We start from the raw sequence: 22,812 nt of genomic DNA on the forward strand, positions 1-22,812 counted from the left end.
ACAGAGCTATTTACTTCAGTGTTTTTACTGAGATGGAATTTTTCCTGAAGAATTTTCTTTTGATGTATTTTTTAAGCGAGTAGAGTTGATTAGGCAGGTAGAGCACTTTTATAATTTTTAAAAAAAAATATTTATTTTTGAGAGAGAGAGACACACACACAAAGCCCAAGAAGTGGAGCGGCAGAGAGAGAGAGAGGGAGACACAGAATCTGAATCAGGCTCCAGACTCCAGGCTCCAAGCTCAGCACGGAGCCTGATGCGGGCCTTGAAACCATGACCCTTGAGATCATGACCTAAGCGGAAGTTGGATGCTTAACTGACTGAGCCATCCAGGCACCCCCTGCAAGTTGAGCACTTCTAAAATCTTGGTGCTATAAGCACAATTTGTAAATAGTCTTAGGAAGGAGAATAGATGATTCTTTGTATTTGAACCATTGTAAATGATTAGAAATTTTCATTGTATTCCCCTTAATATTGTTATCCAGACATAGAAATAACTGAAATATACTTTAATCATTGGGAAAAAACCTTTTGGTCTCCATTTTAAGTGAATTACAGTTCTCATCTTTTAACATTGAACTCTGAATAGAGTTTCTAAATCATTCATGTAATGAATGTACTATACTCACCCTACTGAGTAGTTTGGTTAAAGCAACTAATAATTCAAAAGATACTTGTTAAGATTATTGATAATCATTTGTTTTTCAGATGCACAATATTTAGACTTAAGAATTCAAAGTGGGTGATGCCGGAACTCTTCGAAATTATCCTTTTTTTGTTTTCCTACTAGGGTTAGCTGCTTCCATTCATTCAGGCTTAACTGCATAATTACAACCATGGACAAGGAATAAGGATTATCTGTTACCTTTTTTTCCCCTTTTTAGTTGGACAAAAGTTTTATCAAGTTAAACTCCTGGTTACTTATTTGCTTGAAAGATTATCTTACAAATTGTCTTAGAAAACCTCTAATTTAGGAGCACCTGGGTGGCTCAGTCGGTTAAGTGTCTGACCCTCGGTTTTGGCTCAGGTCATGTTCTCGCGGTTTTGTGAGTTCAAGCCCCACATCAGGCTTTGAGCCTGATGAGATTCTCTCCCTCTCTGCCCCTTCCCCACTCATGCTGTCTTGGTGTCTCTCAAAGTAAGTAAAAAAATAAGCTTAAAAAATATTAAAAATAAAAAACAAAAAAGAAAACACCTAATTTAGCATCCTCTTACTATTCTTAGTGTTAAGAAATCCTGCATTCTTGACAAGTGTTCATTCAGTTTCTGCATTAATCAGTCTTCTAGGGCCTGGTAGAATGCTCATTTCTCTGTGAAAGTCGGATTTCATTTTTGAACAACTCTTTAAGATCTCGATGCTAGTCGCCTCTCAACCCACCCTTCCCCTGTCCCACACAATATTTAATATTTGTTTTCTGGAACAGCTCAGACTTCTGCTACATGAGCACTGTTAGGGATCATCTATGGATTGTACTATATGTTCTCTCTACCCTCCTTTTTATAATTGAGGAAACTTTTGTTTCTTACGGTCTTTCCTGTCTCCTGTGAAGTTTATTAGGAGCTAATTGTCAGTTGAACTGGTGGAGAGTGAACAGGAGGTAGTCAGCTGCCTACCATTATATGGGCAAAGTCAGAACTGATGTTTCTAGGTGAAGAACAGGGAATGTAGGGATTGGGGACTTGAAATAATGTCTAGAAAGTCCACTGAAGATTATGGAAAGTTGACAAGAAAAATCTTTATCTTTTGTTTTTACATTTGTCTTTCGATAGGTTTTCAGTACTGAGAAGTGATTTATTTGGCCTGGAGACACAAAATAGCTTCTAGATGGGTGCTCTTACTACTTTTGTTATTTTAGGCTTTATTTTTAAATTTTCTGTCTCAGTGTGGAGATCTTCTTAATTCAGAACAGAAGGTACAGTTTCTTGGGTAGCTAAGCTATTTTTTTCAGATGTTGTCCCCTCCTAATCTTTCTTGTTGTGACTGTTTATAATTGTCTAGTTAAGGAATTTGGTTTTTTGGAGTCTCTCCTTTGCTATTTCTTTTTAATTGTGTAATTTAAAAAAATGTTTTCTTTATTCATTTATGGAATTTCAGATCTAACAGGAAGGAAGGAAAGCTCAGGAGGATAGCTGTTCTGGATATTCATCATTGGCATCCTCACAGCACTGTATTGAATTTTTAAAAACCATTTCAGTTAAGTAACTTTGGTGGTGGTGAAAAAATCTTTGGGAAGAGTGGAAGATCTAGGTGTACTGCGATTAAGTCACCTAATTTTTACTCTGGTGAAAGGAAGGGAGGAAAACAGCAGCAGGGCAAAAATGAAACGTAGCAATGGCTAGAATCCAGAGTGACAAAAAAGAGGGGTGTAATGAGGCACAAATGATTTTTCTGGGATTTATGACCTTAGGCGAGTTACTAACTGCCCTTTCAGTTTCTAATTAGGTGAAATATGATTGATAATAGTCCTTGCTGATAGGGTTAGCTACCTGATATTTTAAATTTGAATGTCACGTAGTGAATACTGTCAGCTATTAAAAGCAACAAAGAAACAGGAGATAGGGGATAGGACTGGGCTGTACTTCTTGGGTAATTATTTGTCAGGACCACATATACATATAATCTTTTGACATTTACTGGGCATAATCACATCTCCATACTATGGTTCCCCTTTAGAGACCAGATAATCTGGGAAATGGCCTGATTTTTATCTTAATCATATGTGGTGCTATAAGTGAATCTTTAATACTCTTAAGATGCTCAGTAGTTTGAAAAGGAGCCCTAAATAAGAATTTCTAAATAATTATTTCCAGATAGAATGTAAGAGAGCAGGTTTTTGTTACCAGTTTCGTGATAGGCTCTTTGATAAAGATTTCCTTTTATGCTAGGAAAACAACTCCATTTTCTAGAAAAAATACTTAATGTTCATTTTATGTGGATGATATGTGTATCAGCCAATTTATTAACTAGGTGTTAGGCAGCCATGTTCTAGCTTAGGGAAGAAAAAAAAAAAGCTGTGTTTGTCTGGAGCCCTTTGCTCCTATCCTTGCCCCTTTGCGTTCATCGGAGTTGATGTTGGATCAGTCATTGTGAAAGGCAGTTTATTTATATATTGATTTAGTTCATACTGCAAATTTTAACCTCAAATGCAAAGTTTTTCTACTTGGACTTAATTTAAGCCATTTGGATGGGATGTGACAATAGGAAAGAAGTTTGTCTTTGAGTAGTCTACTCATGAGACTAGTGCAGATACATCCTTTTTTTTTTTCTTTTTGAGATCTCTGAAAGCTACTTAGGAGTGAGCTGAGATTGCAAACCAACTTCATTTTCAAAGGTAGAAAATTAAACCAGTTGATTTTTCTATGAGGCTTTCTGTTTCTAGTGCAAAATTTGGCACTCACCAGTGAGTTTAAGTGCTTTAAACTTCTGGAGCTTGGCTCACAATGCAGAACTTAATAAAAGTAGTATTTATGAATGGAAGATGGTACCCCTTCAATGTTTGGATCATAAATGGATTTTTTCTTATGTAACTAATGACTAGGTTCAATAGATTTATAAGCTGGTTTAGAAAACCACTATTCAGCAAGTTTTCGGAGTTGTTTAATGTTAAACCTTTAACCAAATTGAGGTTGCCATATAATGTGTTTTATGGTCACAGTTTGTATTGGTTGTGTGATTCAGAATAATTTCTTATTTCTAAGACTCAACTATTACAAGTGAATTGCAATGTATTGGATCTAGGTTAGTGTTTCTCAAACTTAAGCACACATTAGAATCAACCAGAAGGCTTGTTAAGACACAGATTGCTGGGTCCCACCCCCCAGAGTTTCCGATTTAATAGGTCTGGGGTGGTGCCTGAGAATTTACATGTCATTTTTCTTTTTTAAAGATTTAATTTTGGTGGGGGAGTGCCTGGGTGACTCTGTTGGTTAAACATCCGACCTTTGATTTCAGATCAGGTCATGATCTCATGGTTTGTGAGTTCGAATCCCACATCGGGCTCTGTGATGGCAGTGCAGAACCTGCTTGGGATTCTCTCTCTCTGCCTCTCATTCTCTCTCTCAAAAAAAAAAAAAAAAAAAAAATTAATTTTGTAAAAGTAATTTCTACACCCAGCGTGGGCTCTAACTCAACAACCCCAAGATTGAAGTCGCATGCTCCACCAACTGAACCAGCCAGGTACCCTGAGAATTCACATTTCTAACAAGTTCCTAGCTGTTGCTGATGTATGGCTGGTTTGGGGACCACACTTTGGAAATCACTGACTTGTAGACTAATACAGGGTCTCTGCTCTGTAGAGTTAATTATGTGTAATAGTGAACAGAGGTGACTTTAGTTCAAATTTCATGGTGATGAAAGTCTTATACACCCAAGCAACCAGGAGATCCTGTATTATATGGACAAAGGAAAAAAAAAAAACACCTCATGCCTTTTAATGTAGAACACTTTTTTCATTGTCTTTGCAGTCTTATTAGTAAGTTTTGAGTTTCCTCAAATGAGAGCTGTTTATTAGGCACTTTGATCAGACTCAGCATCTTGCTTTTTTAAAGGTCGGGTAAGGACAAGGGGACGGGATATTTATAACAGTAATATAGCAAGTGTTAATGGCTATATAGAGGAACAAATGTAAAGCTGTAATGAAACTTTTGTTTTATTATGGTTAGAAAAATGTTCATGAAAGACCTGTAGTTTCCATTCATTTGATTAATAACATCTTTTTTTATTGGACACTATAGCTGTATTAATTCATCTTACCAGATATAAGGAAGTGTGGTCTGCTTTTGAAAATCTTCTATTAAAGACCCTTGAGATTTTTAAGTTATGTCATGATTTTTGAACATATTTCTTCTGTCACAGTGAACTGTCATTTCTTGTGGTGTTAGTGGCAGTCCTTCCTTTCAAAATTAGGGCTCTTGGGGTGCCTGGGTGGCTCAGTCGGTTAAATGTCCAACTTTGGCTCAGGTCATAATCTTGTAGTCTGTAGGTTTAAGCCCTGCATTGGGCTCTGTGCTGACAGCTCAGAGCCTGGAGCCTGCTTCAGATTCTTTGTCTCCCTCTGTCCCTCCCCCGCTTGCGCACGCTCTCTCTCAAAAATAACATTAAAAAAATTTTTTTTTCAATTATGGCTCATAAATTGTTATGAATTGATAAATTTGAAACCTGTTATAGCAATATAAAAATCAAAAGAAACAGATGTACGAGTTCTAATGAAATAGATCTTTGTTTTGGCTGCACAGAGTCCTTTTGCCTATTTTTTGGTGACGGTATTTCATGAAGATGTGTACTGTGAAACTGAGTTTTGCATAGCAGCTGCTTTCCCTTTCTTTTGATTTCTCTTTTACCCTTGTTCCAGTTACTCCTGTGTGATAAATTACTCCAAAACTTACTCCATTTTATTATGCACACATTCTGCCTGTTAGGGATTCAGACAGGACACACAGTGGGGTTGGTGTCTCTGCGCTAATGATTCCCGGGGCCTCAGCTGGGAAGACCAATGCTTGTTTGCTTCATGTCTGGTGCTTGGGCTATGATTCTAACACTAGGATTGCTGACCAGAATTCTTAAATAAGACCTCTTCATGGCTTGGCCTCCTCATAGCATGGCAACCTCAGGGTTGTTGGACATCTTTTATTTATTTTTATTTTTTAAAATGTTTTATTTATTTTTTGAGAGAGAGAGAGGCAGAGCATGAGCAGGGGAGGGACAGAGAGAGAGGGAGACACAGAATCCGAAGCAGGCTCCAGGCTCTGAGCTGTCAGCACAGAGCCTGATGCGGGGGCTTGAACCCACAAACCGCGAGAAGGGTTATTGGACTTCTTAAATGATAGCTTGGGACTCCAAATGTTTTTAGTGACTAGCAAATAGGACAGAGATACATTGCTTTTATGACACAGCCTTGGAAGTTGTACAGGATCACTTCCACTGTACTCTGTTGGTTGAACCCCACTTAGTACAATGGCAGGGGAATTGGACTAGTTCTTAATGGTGCAGTGAACAGTATGTAGAGCTACAGATGTGGCCATTTTTGGAAAATGCAATCTGCCGTAGAGTTTGGGTTGGATAAATACTAAATTTGATATTGTGTAGAAAATTGGAGCTTTGCTTTTCTCTAAAGGTTATTTATTTTGAGAGAGAGAACGTGGGGGAGGGGCAGAGAGAGGGAGAGAATTCCAAGCAGGCTCCTCACTGTCAGCTTGGAGTCCAGTGTGTGGCTCAAACTCATGAACCATGAGATCATGACCTGAGCCAAAACCAAGAGCTGGACGCTTAACCAGCTGAGCCACGCAGGTGCCCTTGGAGCTTTTCTCCTTTAGGGTAGCTTGCCCAACTATAGGATAGTATAGATTCATATTCAAAGATTATTATAGGTTAAAGTCTTGGCAGTATCCTAAAATCTGCCAATCTTAATAACTTTTTTATTTTATTTTTTAATTTTTATTTATTTATTTTTTTAACGTTTTATTTATTTTTGAGACAGAGAGAGACAGAGCATGAACGGGGGAGGGGCAGAGAGAGAGGGAGACACAGAATCGGAAACAGGCTCCAGGCTCTGAGCCATCACAGTTGAGTGCAGTATATATCCCTTACAGGGTAGAGTTTTACATACCTAGCTTAGCTCTATCATTTAATGTCTTACAAATTTAAAACCATACATGCCAATCAAAATGGATGTCAAATCGAATTCCTAAATCATGATGGTTTATATGTAAAAATATATATGAAAAGCTTTTTTAATGTTAAGAATGTACCTGAGTGGTAGAACTATAGGTGGAACTCTTTTCCTTTTGCTTTTGTTTTGTACACTTAGATATTCTGCAATGAACATATAGTTTGTATAATAAAAAAATTATAATTTCATCCTATAAAAAAGTTATTAAGGGGCGCCTGGGTGGCTCAGTCAGTTGAGCGTCCGACTTGGGCTCAGGTCACGATCTCGTGGTCCGTGAGTTCGAGCCCCGCGTATTATTTTTAGATTTAGCAACAGTTTCTTTGAAGAATGTGTGAAAAAGGAAGATAATAAATGCTAGGTATGAGCTAATAGCAGTTTTTCTTTTGCCTAGCAGTGAATTCAGAATTTTTACTCTACTAGCACTACATTTCAGGCCCTCTTTCCATTTGCATATCTTCTGTTATCTGTATATTTCTAAATAGAGGAATCCTGACTATAATAAAGTGCTGTTATACCCTAAGTCATCATTAAAAGCAAATCTTGTTTGTTTTTTTCTTTAAAATAGCCTACCCTTTTAAAAAATGAGTGAGTTGTCTTTATTCATCCTCAGAGAGTGTTCTGAGGCAGTTGAGCTTATCTTTTTTATCTGGAATTAGGCCTGTCAGATCAGTGTAGAAAAAACTTCCATTTTTCAACTGGTAGACTTGAATTTTATACCTCTTCAGCCGGAGGTTATTGTGTGAAATAGTCTACCTAAGCATAAAATTGGGTACTTGGATCAGCCTTTAATGTTTTAATGTTTATTTTGGTTTTATTTGCCTCTAGGATAACTAAGGAATTGTTAGGCTTTTAATTTAGGGTTGGAATGGTTATGCAAGTTGACTAATGGTTCCGGTGCAAAGAAAATGGATGATTTGACCTAAAACAACTTTTTAGTATTTTTTTTAAACTTGTTTCTTGACCCTGAATGCATTTTATCAGATTTTGTGTTTCGTGGCTAATTTTATTATTACTAAGGGTGAGGAACAATATATGTTCATAATTTATTGTGATTATATTAATTTAAAAATTTGTCCCCTTTAATTTAGGTTTCTACTTATTCCTGCTCCTCTGACCTTTAAAACAATAACTTGACTACCATCAAGAATTGTCAAGAATTTTTGACTATTGTATTACCTGAGTATCTTTTCTTTGGGGTCTTATCTAATAGTAGCCTGGGAAACTGCCAACATTTTCATTTTAGTTGGGGGAAAAAGATGACTTAAACCAGAGGTTAATTTTCTGTCCCACTGTCATATTTAATTCCATTTGTGAGAAAAGAAAGCAAAGCTGTTGAGTAATGCACTATCCATAGGTGATGTGATAGCTTGGAGTATCATGTTGTTCAAGAAAAATGGATGAGGCCAATCAAAGACAGTATGCACATGGGTTTTTTTCAGGGAAAATACACTCTTTTTATATCACTTAGTCACACGAAGTGAGGAAGTGAGGTGAGGCAGGGGGTGAGGAAGGGACAAGAATTTAACATTATAAAATGTCTGATATGCTTCTGTGTAAGTATGATCATAACCAAATTGTGGCCTTCACCCATGTTGGTAGGAACCATTTGTGCAGGCCATCTGATGCATATCGCTTTTGAGAAACCTAAATAAAGTGTTGTATCATGTCATTGGCTTATACTATAGAATTTGGTTATTATTCAGCGGGGGCTGGAGTATCTGCATTCATATTTTAGCGCACTATTAAACTAAGTTATTTTATGTACAAAGTTAAACTGAAGTTAACTAAAAATTATCTTTAGGGCAAGATTTGAGACAAACTTAGAGGATTATATGGGTTTGTTATTTCAGCACGGTTAGGCTGGTATATACTTTAATGTGGGGCATAATTCTTTTTTTCTTTTTACATAGGGCAAGCTTGATGATTACCAGGAACGAATGAACAAAGGGGAAAGGCTTAATCAAGATCAGCTGGTAAAGATGCTACATTTTATTGAAGATTTTCTGCTCACTATTTTTAATAAGAAAATTAATTTTGTGGTTCTTTATGTTTCCAGTAAAGTTGGGCTCTGTCTTTGTTATTTTAGGATGCCGTATCTAAGTACCAGGAAGTCACAAATAACTTGGAGTTTGCAAAAGAATTACAGAGGAGTTTCATGGCATTAAGTCAAGATGTAAGTAGAAGACTATGTATATATGTTTATGAAATATTAAAAATAAGGCAAAAAATTTTATTTCTTTACGATTGATAAGCTCTTTGTAAGATGAGAGGATTGGATCCAATTATATCTAAGATGCTTTCCAGTTCTGTAAAGTTTAAAGTAACACCTGAAAAATGCCTTTTTAAAATTTTTAAAAATAATTTATTGTCAAGTTAGGTAACATTCAGTGTATATACAGTGTAGTCTTGGCTTCAAGAGTAGATTCCCATGATTCATATGTACAACTAGTGCTCATCCCATCAAGTGCCCTCCTCAGTGGCCAACTCCCCACCCCCATCAACCCTCAGTTTCTTCTCTGTATTTAAGAGCCTCTTATGGTTTGCCTCTCTGTAACTTATTTTTCCTTCTCTTCCCCTATGGTCTATTAGTTTCTCAAATTCCACGTATGAATGAAAACATCTGTCTTTCTCTGATTGACTTTTTTTTTTAAACATTAAAAAAATTTTTTTAATGTTTGTTTATTTTTGAGAGAGAGAATGTGAGTGGGGGAGGAGCAGAGAGAGGGAGACACAGAATCTAAAGCAGGCTGCAGGCCCAGGCTCTGAGCTGTCAGCATAGAGCCCAATGCGGGGCTAGAACTCACAAACCGTGAGATCATGACCTGAGCCGAAGTCGGACACTTAACTGACTGAGCCACCCAGGAGTCCCAGACTGACTTATATCACTTAGCATTATACCCTCCAGTTCCATCTACGTTATTGCAAATGGCAAGATTTTATTCCTTTTCATCACTGATCCGTTCATCTTTACATCTTTATCTGTTCATCAGTTGATGGATGTTTGGGCTCTGAAAGGTGCCTTTTAAAAGGACTGAGTCTGAGATATGACAAATATATATATAGGAGATACCCTGAAGATCTCTAAAAAATTAGCTTGTATATACGTGTATATATAAATATAGCAGGCATTTATTTTCTGTATATTCCTTTATACCTAATGACCATCTTATAATTCTGTTAACTATCAGAAAATAGGTCTTTTTTTTTTGGTAATCACTTGTCTCCATTAGGGATCTTAAGGAATGTGGCAGAGTGGGATACATTGCTCTTGTATCAACTCGTGATCCAACAAAGTAAAGTGGTTTTGTGTTTTTCCCATACATCTTTTGATGTGATAGAAACCTTTGGGAACAGGACAAAAATGAAATACAGGCAAAGTCAAATAATTTGAAACTTGAGATCAGAAAATTAATCTTCTGAATTAGTATTAGCTTATTTGGAGAAAGGCTAAAAGCACTGAAATACAAAACTGCCTCTGATTTGGTAAAATGAATAAACAAAACAATTTATTATGTGATGAGAGACATTGCAGTACAGAGATGAAAAGTTCTGATTCTGGAACCATACTGTCTGGTTTGAACCCTGATTCTGCCACTTAATAGTTGTAGGACTTTGAGTTACTTAACTTGTCTATCCCTATATCACTCAGGGTTTTCTAGACAAACAGAACCAGTAGTATCAAAAGAGAAGGGGGGAGAGGAGTGGGGCCGTCACACTGCTTCAGTTTTCTAATCTGTAAAATGGTGATAATAATGGTACCTCCCTCATCTCAGGGTTGTGAGCAATATTTGATGCATAATTAATATATTTCATGCACTTATTACTTACTAAATTTGATTAAAGTTGGAAAATATTGATGGTATCCCTCAAAATGGAATAAATGAAACTTAATTTACACCCAAGTTGGGAATTGATCCACTTAGGTCAGATGAATCCTGGCCAATTAACTTTCTGATTAAAAAAAAATTTATGGGTTATAGAAGTAGGATTGCTATACAATTTAATAATAGAATCAGTCTATTTCTAAAACTACTAACACTGTGTAAGTGAAAATACTTGTAGTCTCCTTTGCTTTTATGTTAACACTGGTATTTTCAGGAACTTTTCATTGGGTCTTTAACTTCATTGGCAGTCTTTTTATTGAACTCTGATCCTTTATCGCGCTTTCCCACAATTGTTAAACACCTTTTTTGTTTTGTGTTCAAGAATTCTTTAATCAAGCTCCAGCCTACCTTTTCTAGATTTCATATTTTCCTTACTTGAACTGCTCATTTTACTCAGAGTGGCATTCTTTATCTTACTTCTTTGGTTTTATTGACTTATTTCATATTCCTGCCTCTATTCCTATATTTCCTGCCTTTGGCTAGTGGCTGCTTCTCTGTCCTAAAATTGTACCCCTCACCCCCAGTAAGATTATGTCCCTTTCTCCTTGAAAGCTTTCTAGAGTGCCCTAGCTTGGATTTCATATCCCTGTTCATATGTACTGTTCACTTGCCACTTAACTGCTAAATATCATTTAATCTGCTGCCCTCTCTGCTGCCATCATAGATTTGTCTTATTGTAGACTTTATTGTTCTCCCATGTCTCTTCCCCCATTACTCCCTTTATTATACATTTCTTTTTTTTTCTTTTTAATTTTTTTAAATGTTTATTTATTTTAGAGAGAGAGCGGGAGTGGGAGAGGGGCAGAGAGAGAGGGAGACACAGAATCTGAAGCAGGCTCCAGGCTCTGAGCTGTCAGCACAGAGCCTGACGCAGGGCTTGTACCCACAAACTGTGAGATCGTGACCTGAGCCGAAATCGGATGCCTAACCGACTGAGCCACCCAGGCGCCCCTTTATTATACATTTTGTATGTCTTTATTTTGGTTTTCTCTGTCTCAGTTTATCCCAGGGAGGCTTGAGAAAGGGGAAGAAGGTGGGAAGGAAGATACTTTCATGGCTCTTGAAAAATTGCCTTTCTTTAAAATTCTGACCATTCTTTGAGCGCAGTCTGACACTGGACATGAGAAGAGAGAGACATACTTGAGTCTGGTTGATGTTCTCCCTTCAATCTTCACAGGAAAGTAAAAGACGAGTACTAGGAAAAGAGTAGTGGGAAAAATACATGTGTACTGAGCATTTATTTGTCTTCTGCCACCTTCTTTTTGTCTGCCAGCATCCCCTTATTCATAAAAACAAGTTAGTTTTAGTCACTATTTTCAAAATGTTGGGATAATATAATACTAGCAGTGGGTTGTGAGGAAGCAGTGGTGGGTTTTAGCATCTCTTTTTAAGTTGATAGTAGGTACTTAAAATGAAAATTTTGGACCAGTTTTCCATAGAGGAGATGGATATAGGTAAGATTTTTTTTTATTTTGCTGTACTCGGGTTTCTTTTTTAATTGGCTTGGGTTCTTAATTAGAAATTATAATTCTTATACTTTTTATTATGAAAAATTTCAAAACTAAAGAAAGGAATATAATGAATACCTCTGTACCCATACCCAGCTTCTACAGTTTTTATCTCATGGACAGTCCTGTTTGATATGCTTCCTTGTTCCCTGTCAGCCAGATTATTTTGAAGCAAATCCCAAATACACTGTTTTATTGGCAACATTTAGTGTTACAATAATACCTTATAGGGAAAGAAAGATGTGTTCTGAATTTCTAACATCTGCTTAAAACAGATGATGTTATGAGATATTAAACTCTATTTGAACGTTAGGAATCAGCATTTTGTGTATCAGGATCACATAACTCATCGAGTAAAATATGTCTTACATTGGAAATGAAATTGGTTGAACTAAATTGGGAGTTTTGTGAAATTCATTTTAACGTCTATGCTTAATATTTTTATGCAGATTCAGAAAACAATAAAGAAGACTGCACGTCGGGAGCAGCTTATGAGAGAAGAAGCAGAACAAAAACGTTTAAAAACTGTACTTGAGCTCCAGTATGTTTTGGACAAATTGGGGGATGATGAGGTGCGAACTGATCTGAAGCAAGGATTGAATGGAGTGCCAATATTGTCTGAAGAGGAATTGTCATTGTTGGATGAATTCTACAAATTAGCAGACCCTGAACGGGACATGAGCTTGAGGTATAGTGGTATTTGGTAGTAGAAACTTCTAAATGTTGGCTTGACAACTAAAAGGTAATTAATTAGCTTTTTAATTATTATTATAAGGTTGAATGAGCAGTATGAACATGCCTCCATTCACCTATGGGACTTGCTGGAAGGAAAGGAAAAATCTGTATGTGGAACAACCTGTGAGTATTATAATTGTTGTAACTAAGAATATAATTTTGTAACTAAGAATCTTTAAAAGTTAGTTTTCTTTTTGAAAGTAATGTTAATTGGAGAAATTTTTAGAATTGTGTAAGTAACATTCATCTACTGTTTACTTTTTGGTTTATTTCCTTTTTTTCCTTTCTGCTGTGTGTGTGTGTGTGTGTGTGTGTGTGTGTGTGTAAGTAAAAAAAAAACCCATCATGAATCAATAAATCTGTAGAGATGGGAATCCCCTGACTTAACACGATTTTGTTTGTAACTTACTCTCTGCTTGAGGTGGACAGATTAATACTGAATAGGCTTTCCAGAGTTCTTGGTATTAGATAGGGACTGGTTTTTCCTTATGGCTGAAATTTTGTGAAAAAATACTTACTATACCTCATACATTTTACTCATGGTCATTGCCTTCATCTTTCCTTAGTTTTTCATAGACTTCTGGTAATTTGAGGACATTAATTCTTTTGTGCTTTTTAAAAACCTTAACGTCAAATATGCAATGTTTATTGACTTTAAAGAAAACAAAGGACATTTAAGCTTCACTTCATTGGTAAATTAGGAATTTTAGGTTTATTCTCTTAGTAAATAATAGGTTCTTATCTTTGCTATTTATAAAGGTGGTTTAGGGAAGTAGATTTTTGAACATCTTAAGGTAAAAGTGCTTATACCTTATTTTTAGCTGTTTGGTGAAAAATTAAATCGGATTAAAAGCTTTAATTGGCAAAACTATATGATATAATTTGGATTGTATTTGCTTTAAGGAAATGGGTAAATCATATATGAAGAAACAACTCTTTTATATCTTTTCATTTAAGAAATAATTTTCTTGAGGCACCTGGGTGGCTCAGTCGTTTAAATGTCTGACTCTTGATTTTGGCTCAGGTCATGGTCTCACAGTTCGTGAGATTGAGCCCTGTGTAGGGCTCTGTGCTGCGCAGAGCCTGCTTGGGATTCTCTTTCTCGCTCGCTCTCTGCCACTTCCCCCAATGTGATTCTTTCTCCCCCCAAAATAAATAAATAAACTTTTTTTTTTTTTTTTTAAGAATTTTTCAGGGCTCTGGGGTGGCTCAGTCAGTTGGGTATCTGATTTTGGCTTAGGTCATGATCTCATAGTTCGTGGGTTTGAACCCCATGTTGGGCTCTCTGCTGTCCGAGCAGAGCCCCCTTGGGATCCTCTGTCTTGCTCTCTTTCTGCCCCTCCCACACATGTATGCGTGTGGTCTGTCTCTCAAAAATAAACATTAAAAAAAAAAAATTAAAAATAAACTAAAAAAATTTTCCTTGTTGTGTTGTTTAGTGTATTTCTTTGTAAAGAAATCTTTGTGTCTTCTTAATTTTAGTTTTGCCACAAATATGTACAGAAGTTTTATTAGGAAGAAATTTACATACGTGTATAAACTTGTTAGCTTAAAAAAGTGGTTTTAGTTCAAGCCTGATCAATTTTTCATGAACGTTATTGATGAGTAACAAGGGTTAAAGTATAAGTTTATATCTTGTTATGGTGTTTTTTGCCTAGTCTTGTTTACCTACCTTAGGAATGTAACATCTTTATAACTAATGAAAAGTTACTAATGTATTCAAGTTAGTATTTTTAAAAAAAATTTTTTTTTTCAACTTTTATTTTATTTTATTTTAATTTAATTTAATTTAATTTAATTTTATTTTATTTATTTTTGGGACAGAGAGAGACAGAGCATGAACGGGGGAGGGGCAGAGAGAGAGGGAGACACAGAATCGGAAACAGGCTCCAGGCTCCGAGCCATCAGCCCAGAGCCCGACGCGGGGCTCGAACTCACGGACCGCGAGATCGTGACCTGGCTGAAGTCGGACGCCCAACCGACTGCGCCACCCAGGCGCCCCTACGTTTATTTATTTTTGAGACAGAGACAGAGCATGAATGGGGGAGGGTCAGAGAGAGGGAGACACAGAATCTGAAACAGGCTCCTGAGCTGTCAGCACAGAGCCCGACACGGGGCTCGAACTCACAGACCGCGAGATCATGACCTGAGCCGAAGTCGGCCGCTTAACCGACTGAGCCACCCAGGCGCCCCTCAAGTTAGTATTTTTATGTGCATTCAGTTTTCAGATTTTTTTTTTTATGCTTATTTATTTATTTTGAGAGAGAGAGAGGCAGAGAAAGAGAGGGAGAGAATCTCAAGCAGGCTCTGTGCTGTCAGCTCAGAGCTTGACGCCGCGGCTCGAACTCACAAACCATGAGATCATGACCTGAGCCTAAATCGAGAGTCGGTTGCTTAACCAACTGAGCCACCCAGGCGCTCCCTCATGTATAAGTTTTTTAAAATGAATAGTTTTGAGTCGTGAGCCTCTGAAGTGGGGAAAGGAAAACATGAAATGTTTCGCATAGAAAAAGTTGTTGGTAGTTTTATTGTTAATAGAGGTAATTTTATGATATTTTAATATAGTCCTGGGAAATTTTATTTTTCTGTATAGTGACCGATTAGGGAATAGATACATTCTATGTACATAGGTATATTCTATGTTTTCAAGGCTAGGAAATTGAGATTCTTCTTTGTTGTTGTTTTTGAGTGAGAGGGGGAGAGAGAATCTTAATCAGGCTTCATGCTCAGCGAGGAACCCAAGGGCCAGGCTCAATCTCCTGACCTGAGCCAAAATCGAGTCTGACGCTTAACTGACTGAGCCACCCAGGCAACCTGAGATGAATTCTTGACACACACCTTCACCTGCTGCTCTGCCCTCTCATATCTTAGTGTGTACCAAATTGTGACAGTTTTTTGCCTTTCAAATATCTTCTGAATCTGTCTCTCCTACGTTTCTCCCTTAGTGCATTCTCTTAACTGAATCCACCCTCCCCATCCCTCTTTAAAATTTTTTAATGGCTGTCTTTTAAATTAAATTTTATATACATTTGTCTTTAATTTAAAGACCTTGCATGTTTTGGCTCCTAATCAGTTTCTCCAGACTAGTCTGTATGCTTTTTCTTCCTCCCTATCCCTCCTCAGCTACAGTGCATGCTTTCATTTTCTTATATTTGGTACCCCTTTTCTATATTCTTATCCTTTATACAGGGCTTTGTAAATGGTGTTGCTTCTGCCTTGAAACACTTCTTTCTACTACTCATCTTCTAGATCTCTGCTCTTGCAGCACTCACACACCAGGAAAGCTTCCTGTGCCTCTCTCTGATTAGGTTCAATCCATTGTACCTCTTTGTAGTACGTTTCACAGATGTGATTTCACTGTTTTTATATCTGGTAACTTTTCTCTATTGGACTGTAAACTTAGGGAAACTTAGGGAGGGCAGATACTGTATCTTTTACATATTTTGTAGCCCCATTGCCTAGCACATTGCCTAACATGTAGGTAGGTGCTAAATAAATAATGAATAAATGATAACTGTCAGCTTTTTTTTTTCTTGCAGCTACATAAAATATATAAAGTTTAGTACTAATAGATTCTTCTTGTTCTCTATTATCCATAATTTCTGTCCTTAGTGGACTTAAATGTTTTTTATATGTATGTTTCAGTAACAGTTGATAAGGTTTTTTTTCTTACCACAGCATTTTGTAGCATGTTGAATCTTACTCAGGTCAGGCATGCCCGATAGTCTAACATTATAATTCATGTTCTGTTTTTAGATAAAGCTCTAAAGGAAATTGTTGAGCGTGTTTTTCAGTCAAACTACTTTGACAGCACTCACAACCACCAGAATGGGCTATGTGAGGAAGAAGAGGCAGCCTCAGCACCTGCAGCTGAAGATCAGGTAGCTGAAGCTGGTGAGTACTTAGGTGGATATGAGCTGTAGTGTAGGAATCTTGGTTTTACTCTCCTTTGCCACAAGTTCAAGCTCTGCATTTATTTAGTTATGTATGCATACTGAGAGTTTTAAAGGAGCTTTAAGCACAACAAAACATTAAAACAATGCATATTAAGAATAATTCCCAGAGGTCTTGAAGATCAATCATTTACTTACTGGTCTTGATCACTATTACAAACTGATAACTTTTTTTGTTGCAATGTTGCTGGCCTGGAGTACAGATGAGGGGAAGTGTTTTAGGACTTTTTAAGTACATTTTGGCTGACATACCTAGATTTATTGTTGTTTAGCATGCCAGTATATGAAGTGAATAGTATGAAGGGTGTGTGTGTGTATGTTAAATGATGGGGAGATTATAACTCTAATTCTGAACCATAAATTTCTCAGTGGCAAGGGATCTTTTCAAATTAACTTTAGTACAACACTAACATGTAGGTAAGCACTTACCAGGAATACTTTTATAACTTAAGTTGATGAATAAAATTCTCAGTACCATTGGAAGCATTGTCAGAGTATGAATTTTGAAATGGTTGAAAAGAATCAGACTGCCTGGATTGTAATCTTGGCTTTGACGCTCATTAGCTATGTAACTTTGGGCAAGTGACTGAATTTCTCTGTCTCTTTATCTCTGTTGAGAAAGCAGTACGTGAAAGTATATATATGGTGCCTCTCACATAGTAAGCACTTTATACAAGTCTTAGCTATTAGGTTGAAACTAGAAGGGAAGATTGCACATTGGTGGAATTTATGGTTGCAGATGGACATAGTAAGCCTCCTCCCCATCCCCCCAACCACTTTACCAAGTAGGTTAAAATAGTAAGATTTTAATCTGTATGTTGCTGTATGATAGTACTCTAAGAATAGAGAGGTTTTAACTTAGGTCTTTATTGGCATTATACCTAGTCCAGAATAACTACTCTTGAGCCTAATTTATTCTGGAATAAATGGTAAAGAAAACTCTTTCTAAATATTGTAAGAATGATAAAATACAGAAACTTAATGCTAACTATTGTAACTTTGTAAATAAATTCCGGCTGTTTGATGGTAAACTGTTAACTTATTTGGAGTTGAAATGAATTGTTAATAAAAAAAAATACTTTCTTAACACTCATTTATGTCAATTTTTAACTACTTAGAACCTGAGCCAGCAGAAGAATACACGGAACAAAGCGAAGTTGAATCAACAGAGGTATGATTTTTATTTAATGCTAGCTTTCCTTTTCTGCCTTTCAAACAATTCTCAAACATTTATTTTGCTTTGCAGTATGTAAATAGACAATTTATGGCAGAAACACAGTTCAGCAGTGGTGAAAAGGAGCAGGTAGATGAGTGGACAGTTGAAACAGTTGAGGTAAGAGTTCTCTCAGTTGCAAAGTTGATGTCTTTTGTTTTAATTAGTCATTTTTATCTCTCCTAAGAACAGATTTAGTTTTTTGCATTATTAGTACATTTACTGTCATATTAAACTTAATACACATAACAGGATCATTATGTTTTAAAAAGTAATTTGTTTATCCCTGTGTATGTTTAATAGAATCTCTGCTGATGTGGAAGTGGGAAAAAAAAGTTATCTAAGGTTATTAAAGCACATGATTTTCTATTGTTGATACCAGGCTGCTGTTTAAAAATCTGGGCTCCCACATAGATAACCTCCAGAAAAGGTCCACCTTCCAAGGGATATATTGGAGTTTCCTCTTAGACTCCTCTTTCTCCCTAATGCGCTAGACTTCTGGTGTTTCCTAATTCTGTCCCTTAATTGACATTACCTTTTTTCAGGTCCTCATGTCTAGTTCAGAGGCTCTCTTCATATTTTTCTTTTCTAACTGCCCCAGGCCATCCTATTCACTTTTACAGGTCAATTATTAGAAAAGTTAGTTTTGATTAAGTTACTTTCACTTGAAACTCTTTGATGGTGCCGTGTTGCCTATAAGATAAAATCAAATGCCTTACCAAATTAGTCCCAACCATCCTTTCCATCCTCTTTTAGGTGACTTCTTTTATGTATTCATATATCTAAAGTGCAGAAAAAATAATGTCTTCTATCATTCTCCAAAGGTGCAATTGTAGCAGTACTTTTAGCTCTTATTGATGTGCCAAAACATACTACTGATAACCTGCCCCTGACCCCAGAAAGTTACCTAGTTTAGATGAAAACGCTGTTCCATGAAACCCTACCAAGACAGTCTGTATTTGCTGAATTATGCAAGGCAGTTCAGAAATACTAGAGGAGGCTTAGAAGAAAATAAGATGTAAAAGATCTATGTAATGGTGGTGTGCGAACCTACTGGGCCTTGACTAAAGTAGATTTGGTGTGTATTTTCAGGGAAGGCAGATAATAGGTATATATTAGCATGGATATGCAGGTAGAAATGAATTAGCATATTTGTTTTGTTGAACATTAGGAATGGAAAGTATGGGTTGGCATAGTAGGAAAAGACTGGGAAGTAACAGTGCTTTGTAGTTAAGTACTTTTTTGCATTTTATTGAGGGAGAAAAGTATATTATCACACTTAGCACCGTGCCAGTATGGTTTGTTTTTAAGTACTTGGCAGGTAGGGTCTTTTTAAAGGCTATCCATATGGGATTCTAAGGAGTTTTTTGACCAGCCTGATGTAGATGACAGATCAGTTGGTCTTTGTGATCAGTTTAGGTAATGACGATTATCTCACTATTGCTTATAAAAGAAAATAAGGTTATGACTTACCGAGGCTTACCAGGTATGAGTTGCCCAGGTTTAAAAGCCAGACAGAATGTAAATTTTGACTGATGTAATAAAAATTAGATTTCCTAGAAGAGCAGGGAATTAGTAACAATAATAATCAGAAATTATTAGAGCTAGGAAAAACGTAGATATAGTGAGCTTTGGCTTTTGTAGCAATTTAGATAAGGTGATAGGGCTTGATTCTATGGTATTGGCAGAGAGAATGAAATGGTGGGAACTCAAAGTTTGGTGATAAATAGTAACTTTTCTTGAGTGCTGTTTATCAGGTACTGAGGTGGATATGTATTTGATAAATATAAATTTACTTACTATAGAAGGCAGAGCAGTTTAAGCACAATATGTTTTTTTGGAAGTAAGCATGGGTATTCCTTTGAAAGCGGTTTATAAAGTAAATCTGAAAAGCTACGTGGCAATCATGTGGAGTAGAGAACACTGTAGAAGTAATAGCACTGAATGTTAAATTTGGGATAATTGTCAGTTGGAGTAGCTATATTAAAGCTGACTATCTTGTTTATAATGTAGTTCCATATATAGTTCAGGGACCTGTTGTGATGGTCATGAATGGAGCTCTTTCATTCTACCAGTCTGCATGTCCCCCCACTTCGTCCACTTTAGGTGGTAAATTCACTCCAGCAGCAACCTCAAGCTGCATCTCCTTCAGTACCAGAGCCCCACTCTCTGACTCCAGTGGCTCAGGCAGATCCCCTTGTGAGAAGACAGCGAGTCCAGGATCTTATGGCGCAAATGCAGGGGCCCTATAATTTCATACAGGTAGGTGCAGTTCAGTCAGACACTAACTAACTGAAGGTTTAAGTGTTGACATTATTTAATTCCATTATATCCTAACTTGCAGGATTCAATGCTGGATTTTGAAAACCAGACACTTGATCCTGCCATTGTATCTGCACAGCCTATGAATCCAACACAAAACATGGATATGCCCCAGCTGGTTTGCCCTCCAGGTTAGTAATTGTACAGTTTTGTGTGAGAAATATAGGGCCAGTGCTTTCAGGTTTTGTAAAAAATGTGAAAATGAATTTTTCCCTTTTAACGTTTGCTTAACTTTTGGATTTTGTGTCTTTTAATTTGATAAGAAATGTTCTTTATTCCTATAATATGAATAACTGTGGTTCCATTTTTTTAAACTTTTTATTGTCATATAGACTTAAGTACGTGCAAATGTAGAGTTTGAAGAGTTTTCACAAACTGAACACACCAGCACTTAGAACTGGAACATTACCTGTACTCCAGAAGCCTATTTGTGTGTACCTCCAGTCACTAGTTATCCTCTCTTCCAGCCCTGTGGGAACCATTTCCTGTAATTTAGATAAATGAAATTTTGGTTTGCTTTTTAAGTTTCAAAATTCATTTTAGCATAAAAATAATAGGGGTGTCCTTCTCTGAAGGATGCTTGCAGCTTTTTGGGAGAATTTCTGAACATTTTATTACTTAAATAAAAATGAGATGCAACGGTCTTAAGTGGGAAAGAAGAGGATGCTTAAGAGGAAAGGAGAAGATGAGTCAAAAGACAGTTGAAGTTTCAAACTCTTAATAGTCTTACACCATTTTTAGAAGTAGTAGCACCAAATAGAGTTGTTGGTGTCTTCTTTGGGTTAAGTGGACTGTCTTTCTCAAGGACCATTAGTAATTTTGAGTCTTGGTTTTTTTTTCCCAGAACATGGCATTAAGGGCACAAAAGTTGGAACTGTATAAAATATTTAATGTCTTCAGTTTCATAAAACGAGTTGCTGAATAAAAGCATGTGTAATGACACAGTTAGTTTGGTAGGGTAGTTAGGATTTCTCTAAAGTAAAGGGTACTCCTATCTCTGTAACATCTCTACCAAGAGTTAGAAAACAGATTAGGGTTATGCCTTCTAGAAATAAAAGCAATTGTGAGAGTATACTAATAATGACTATCAGGGAACCAAAATGCTCACTTGAAAGCTAAAATCCTGCCTATACTTTATTTCTTTTCATGATCACCAAAAAGTGTTTTTTAGGATTTGGCTATAGAAATTTTCTCTGAAGAAATTTGATTTTGGATAACAGTGTTGCTTTTGGTCAATTTTGCAGTTCATTCTGAATCTAGACTTGCTCAGCCTAATCAAGTTCCTGTACAACCAGAAGCTACACAGGTAGGAATGATAGAAATATTGTTGCATATTTGTTTTTAATCTGTTCTTGGGTCTCTTTCTTTAATTAGCGTAATGAAAGTCAGGTATGAATTTCATCATTCTACAAGTCTGGTGAGGGTAGCTGTCTACTTTTATTTCCATGTTTATGTTTACTTTGGTATTAGTAATTTAAAAATAATTTTTTTGGTTAAATCTTATGTTTATGATAGTAAGGAATATGCTTTTTTTAAACAGTAAAATTTGAGAAGACACATTTTAAATTTCATAATTCTAAAATTTAGTGTAAATGTTGCCATTCAGAAGCATTTGTGGGGGACTTCATAACTGGATTGGGTTTATTTAATGTTCATCTTTAATATTATATGTATTTTTTGCAGTTGTTAGATTTTATATAGTCTATTTAACAGGTATATCTGTCTACTTCTTAGCCTTGTCTGTATTAGAGTTGGTTTATAACAGAAAGCAGCTTTGATTGCTTTATTTCTGTGTAGGTTCCTTTGGTTTCATCCACAAGTGAGGGGTATACAGCATCTCAACCCTTGTACCAGCCTTCTCATGCTACAGAGCAACGACCACAAAAGGAACCAATTGACCAGATTCAGGCAAGTTTCTGTTACTAGGTAACATAAACTTGATAGGCACTTATTCATGAATTGGGCAGAGGTAAATTATTAATATTGTGACTCCTTTTGGACCTAATCCATGCGATAACGTTATTTTGCTGTTATGCAATACAAGTATTTTGCTGTTACGAAATAGTTGAATTTTTTTTTTAAGTTTTATTTATTTTGAGAGAGAGAGAAAGAGAACATGAATGGGGGAGGGGAAGAGAGAGAGGGAGTGAGAATCCCAGGCATGCTGCATGCTGTCAGTGCAGACCCCAATGTGGGGCTCGACTCAGGAACTGTGACATCATTACTTGAACTGAAATCAAGAGTTGGATGCTTAACCGACTGAGCCACCCAGGCGCCCCAGTTGAATTTCTTAACATACTAAGACTTGGATAGTAGACTTGGCTAAATTTAGTTTATCACTAAAGTGCATCTGTTTACTTTGTGTTTAGGCAACAATCTCTTTAAATACAGACCAGACTACAGCATCGTCATCCCTTCCGGCTGCTTCTCAGCCTCAGGTGTTCCAGGCTGGGACAAGCAAACCGTTACATAGCAGTGGAATCAATGTAAACGCAGCTCCATTCCAATCCATGCAAACGGTAAGTAAAG

At 36.6% G+C, this 22,812-nt stretch overlaps 1 protein-coding gene across 1 annotated transcript in view; it reads left to right on the forward strand.

Annotated features, from left to right (window-relative positions):
• Nucleotides 1-22,812, forward strand: part of CAPRIN1 (cell cycle associated protein 1) — a 38,762-nt gene that overhangs the window by 6,665 nt on the left and 9,285 nt on the right. Inside the window, exons 3-14 of the mRNA XM_058688600.1 lie at nt 8,579-8,641; nt 8,755-8,841; nt 12,510-12,748; nt 12,836-12,918; nt 16,552-16,689; nt 17,867-17,919; nt 17,995-18,081; nt 20,068-20,223; nt 20,306-20,414; nt 21,528-21,589; nt 22,081-22,191; nt 22,653-22,802. Coding sequence (XP_058544583.1) covers nt 8,579-8,641; nt 8,755-8,841; nt 12,510-12,748; nt 12,836-12,918; nt 16,552-16,689; nt 17,867-17,919; nt 17,995-18,081; nt 20,068-20,223; nt 20,306-20,414; nt 21,528-21,589; nt 22,081-22,191; nt 22,653-22,802 — 1,338 coding nt within the window. The remainder of the gene's footprint in view (nt 1-8,578; nt 8,642-8,754; nt 8,842-12,509; nt 12,749-12,835; nt 12,919-16,551; nt 16,690-17,866; nt 17,920-17,994; nt 18,082-20,067; nt 20,224-20,305; nt 20,415-21,527; nt 21,590-22,080; nt 22,192-22,652; nt 22,803-22,812) is intronic.

Source organism: Neofelis nebulosa, chromosome 10 (genome assembly GCF_028018385.1).
Source record: "Neofelis nebulosa isolate mNeoNeb1 chromosome 10, mNeoNeb1.pri, whole genome shotgun sequence".
Taxonomy (NCBI): domain Eukaryota; kingdom Metazoa; phylum Chordata; class Mammalia; order Carnivora; family Felidae; genus Neofelis; species Neofelis nebulosa.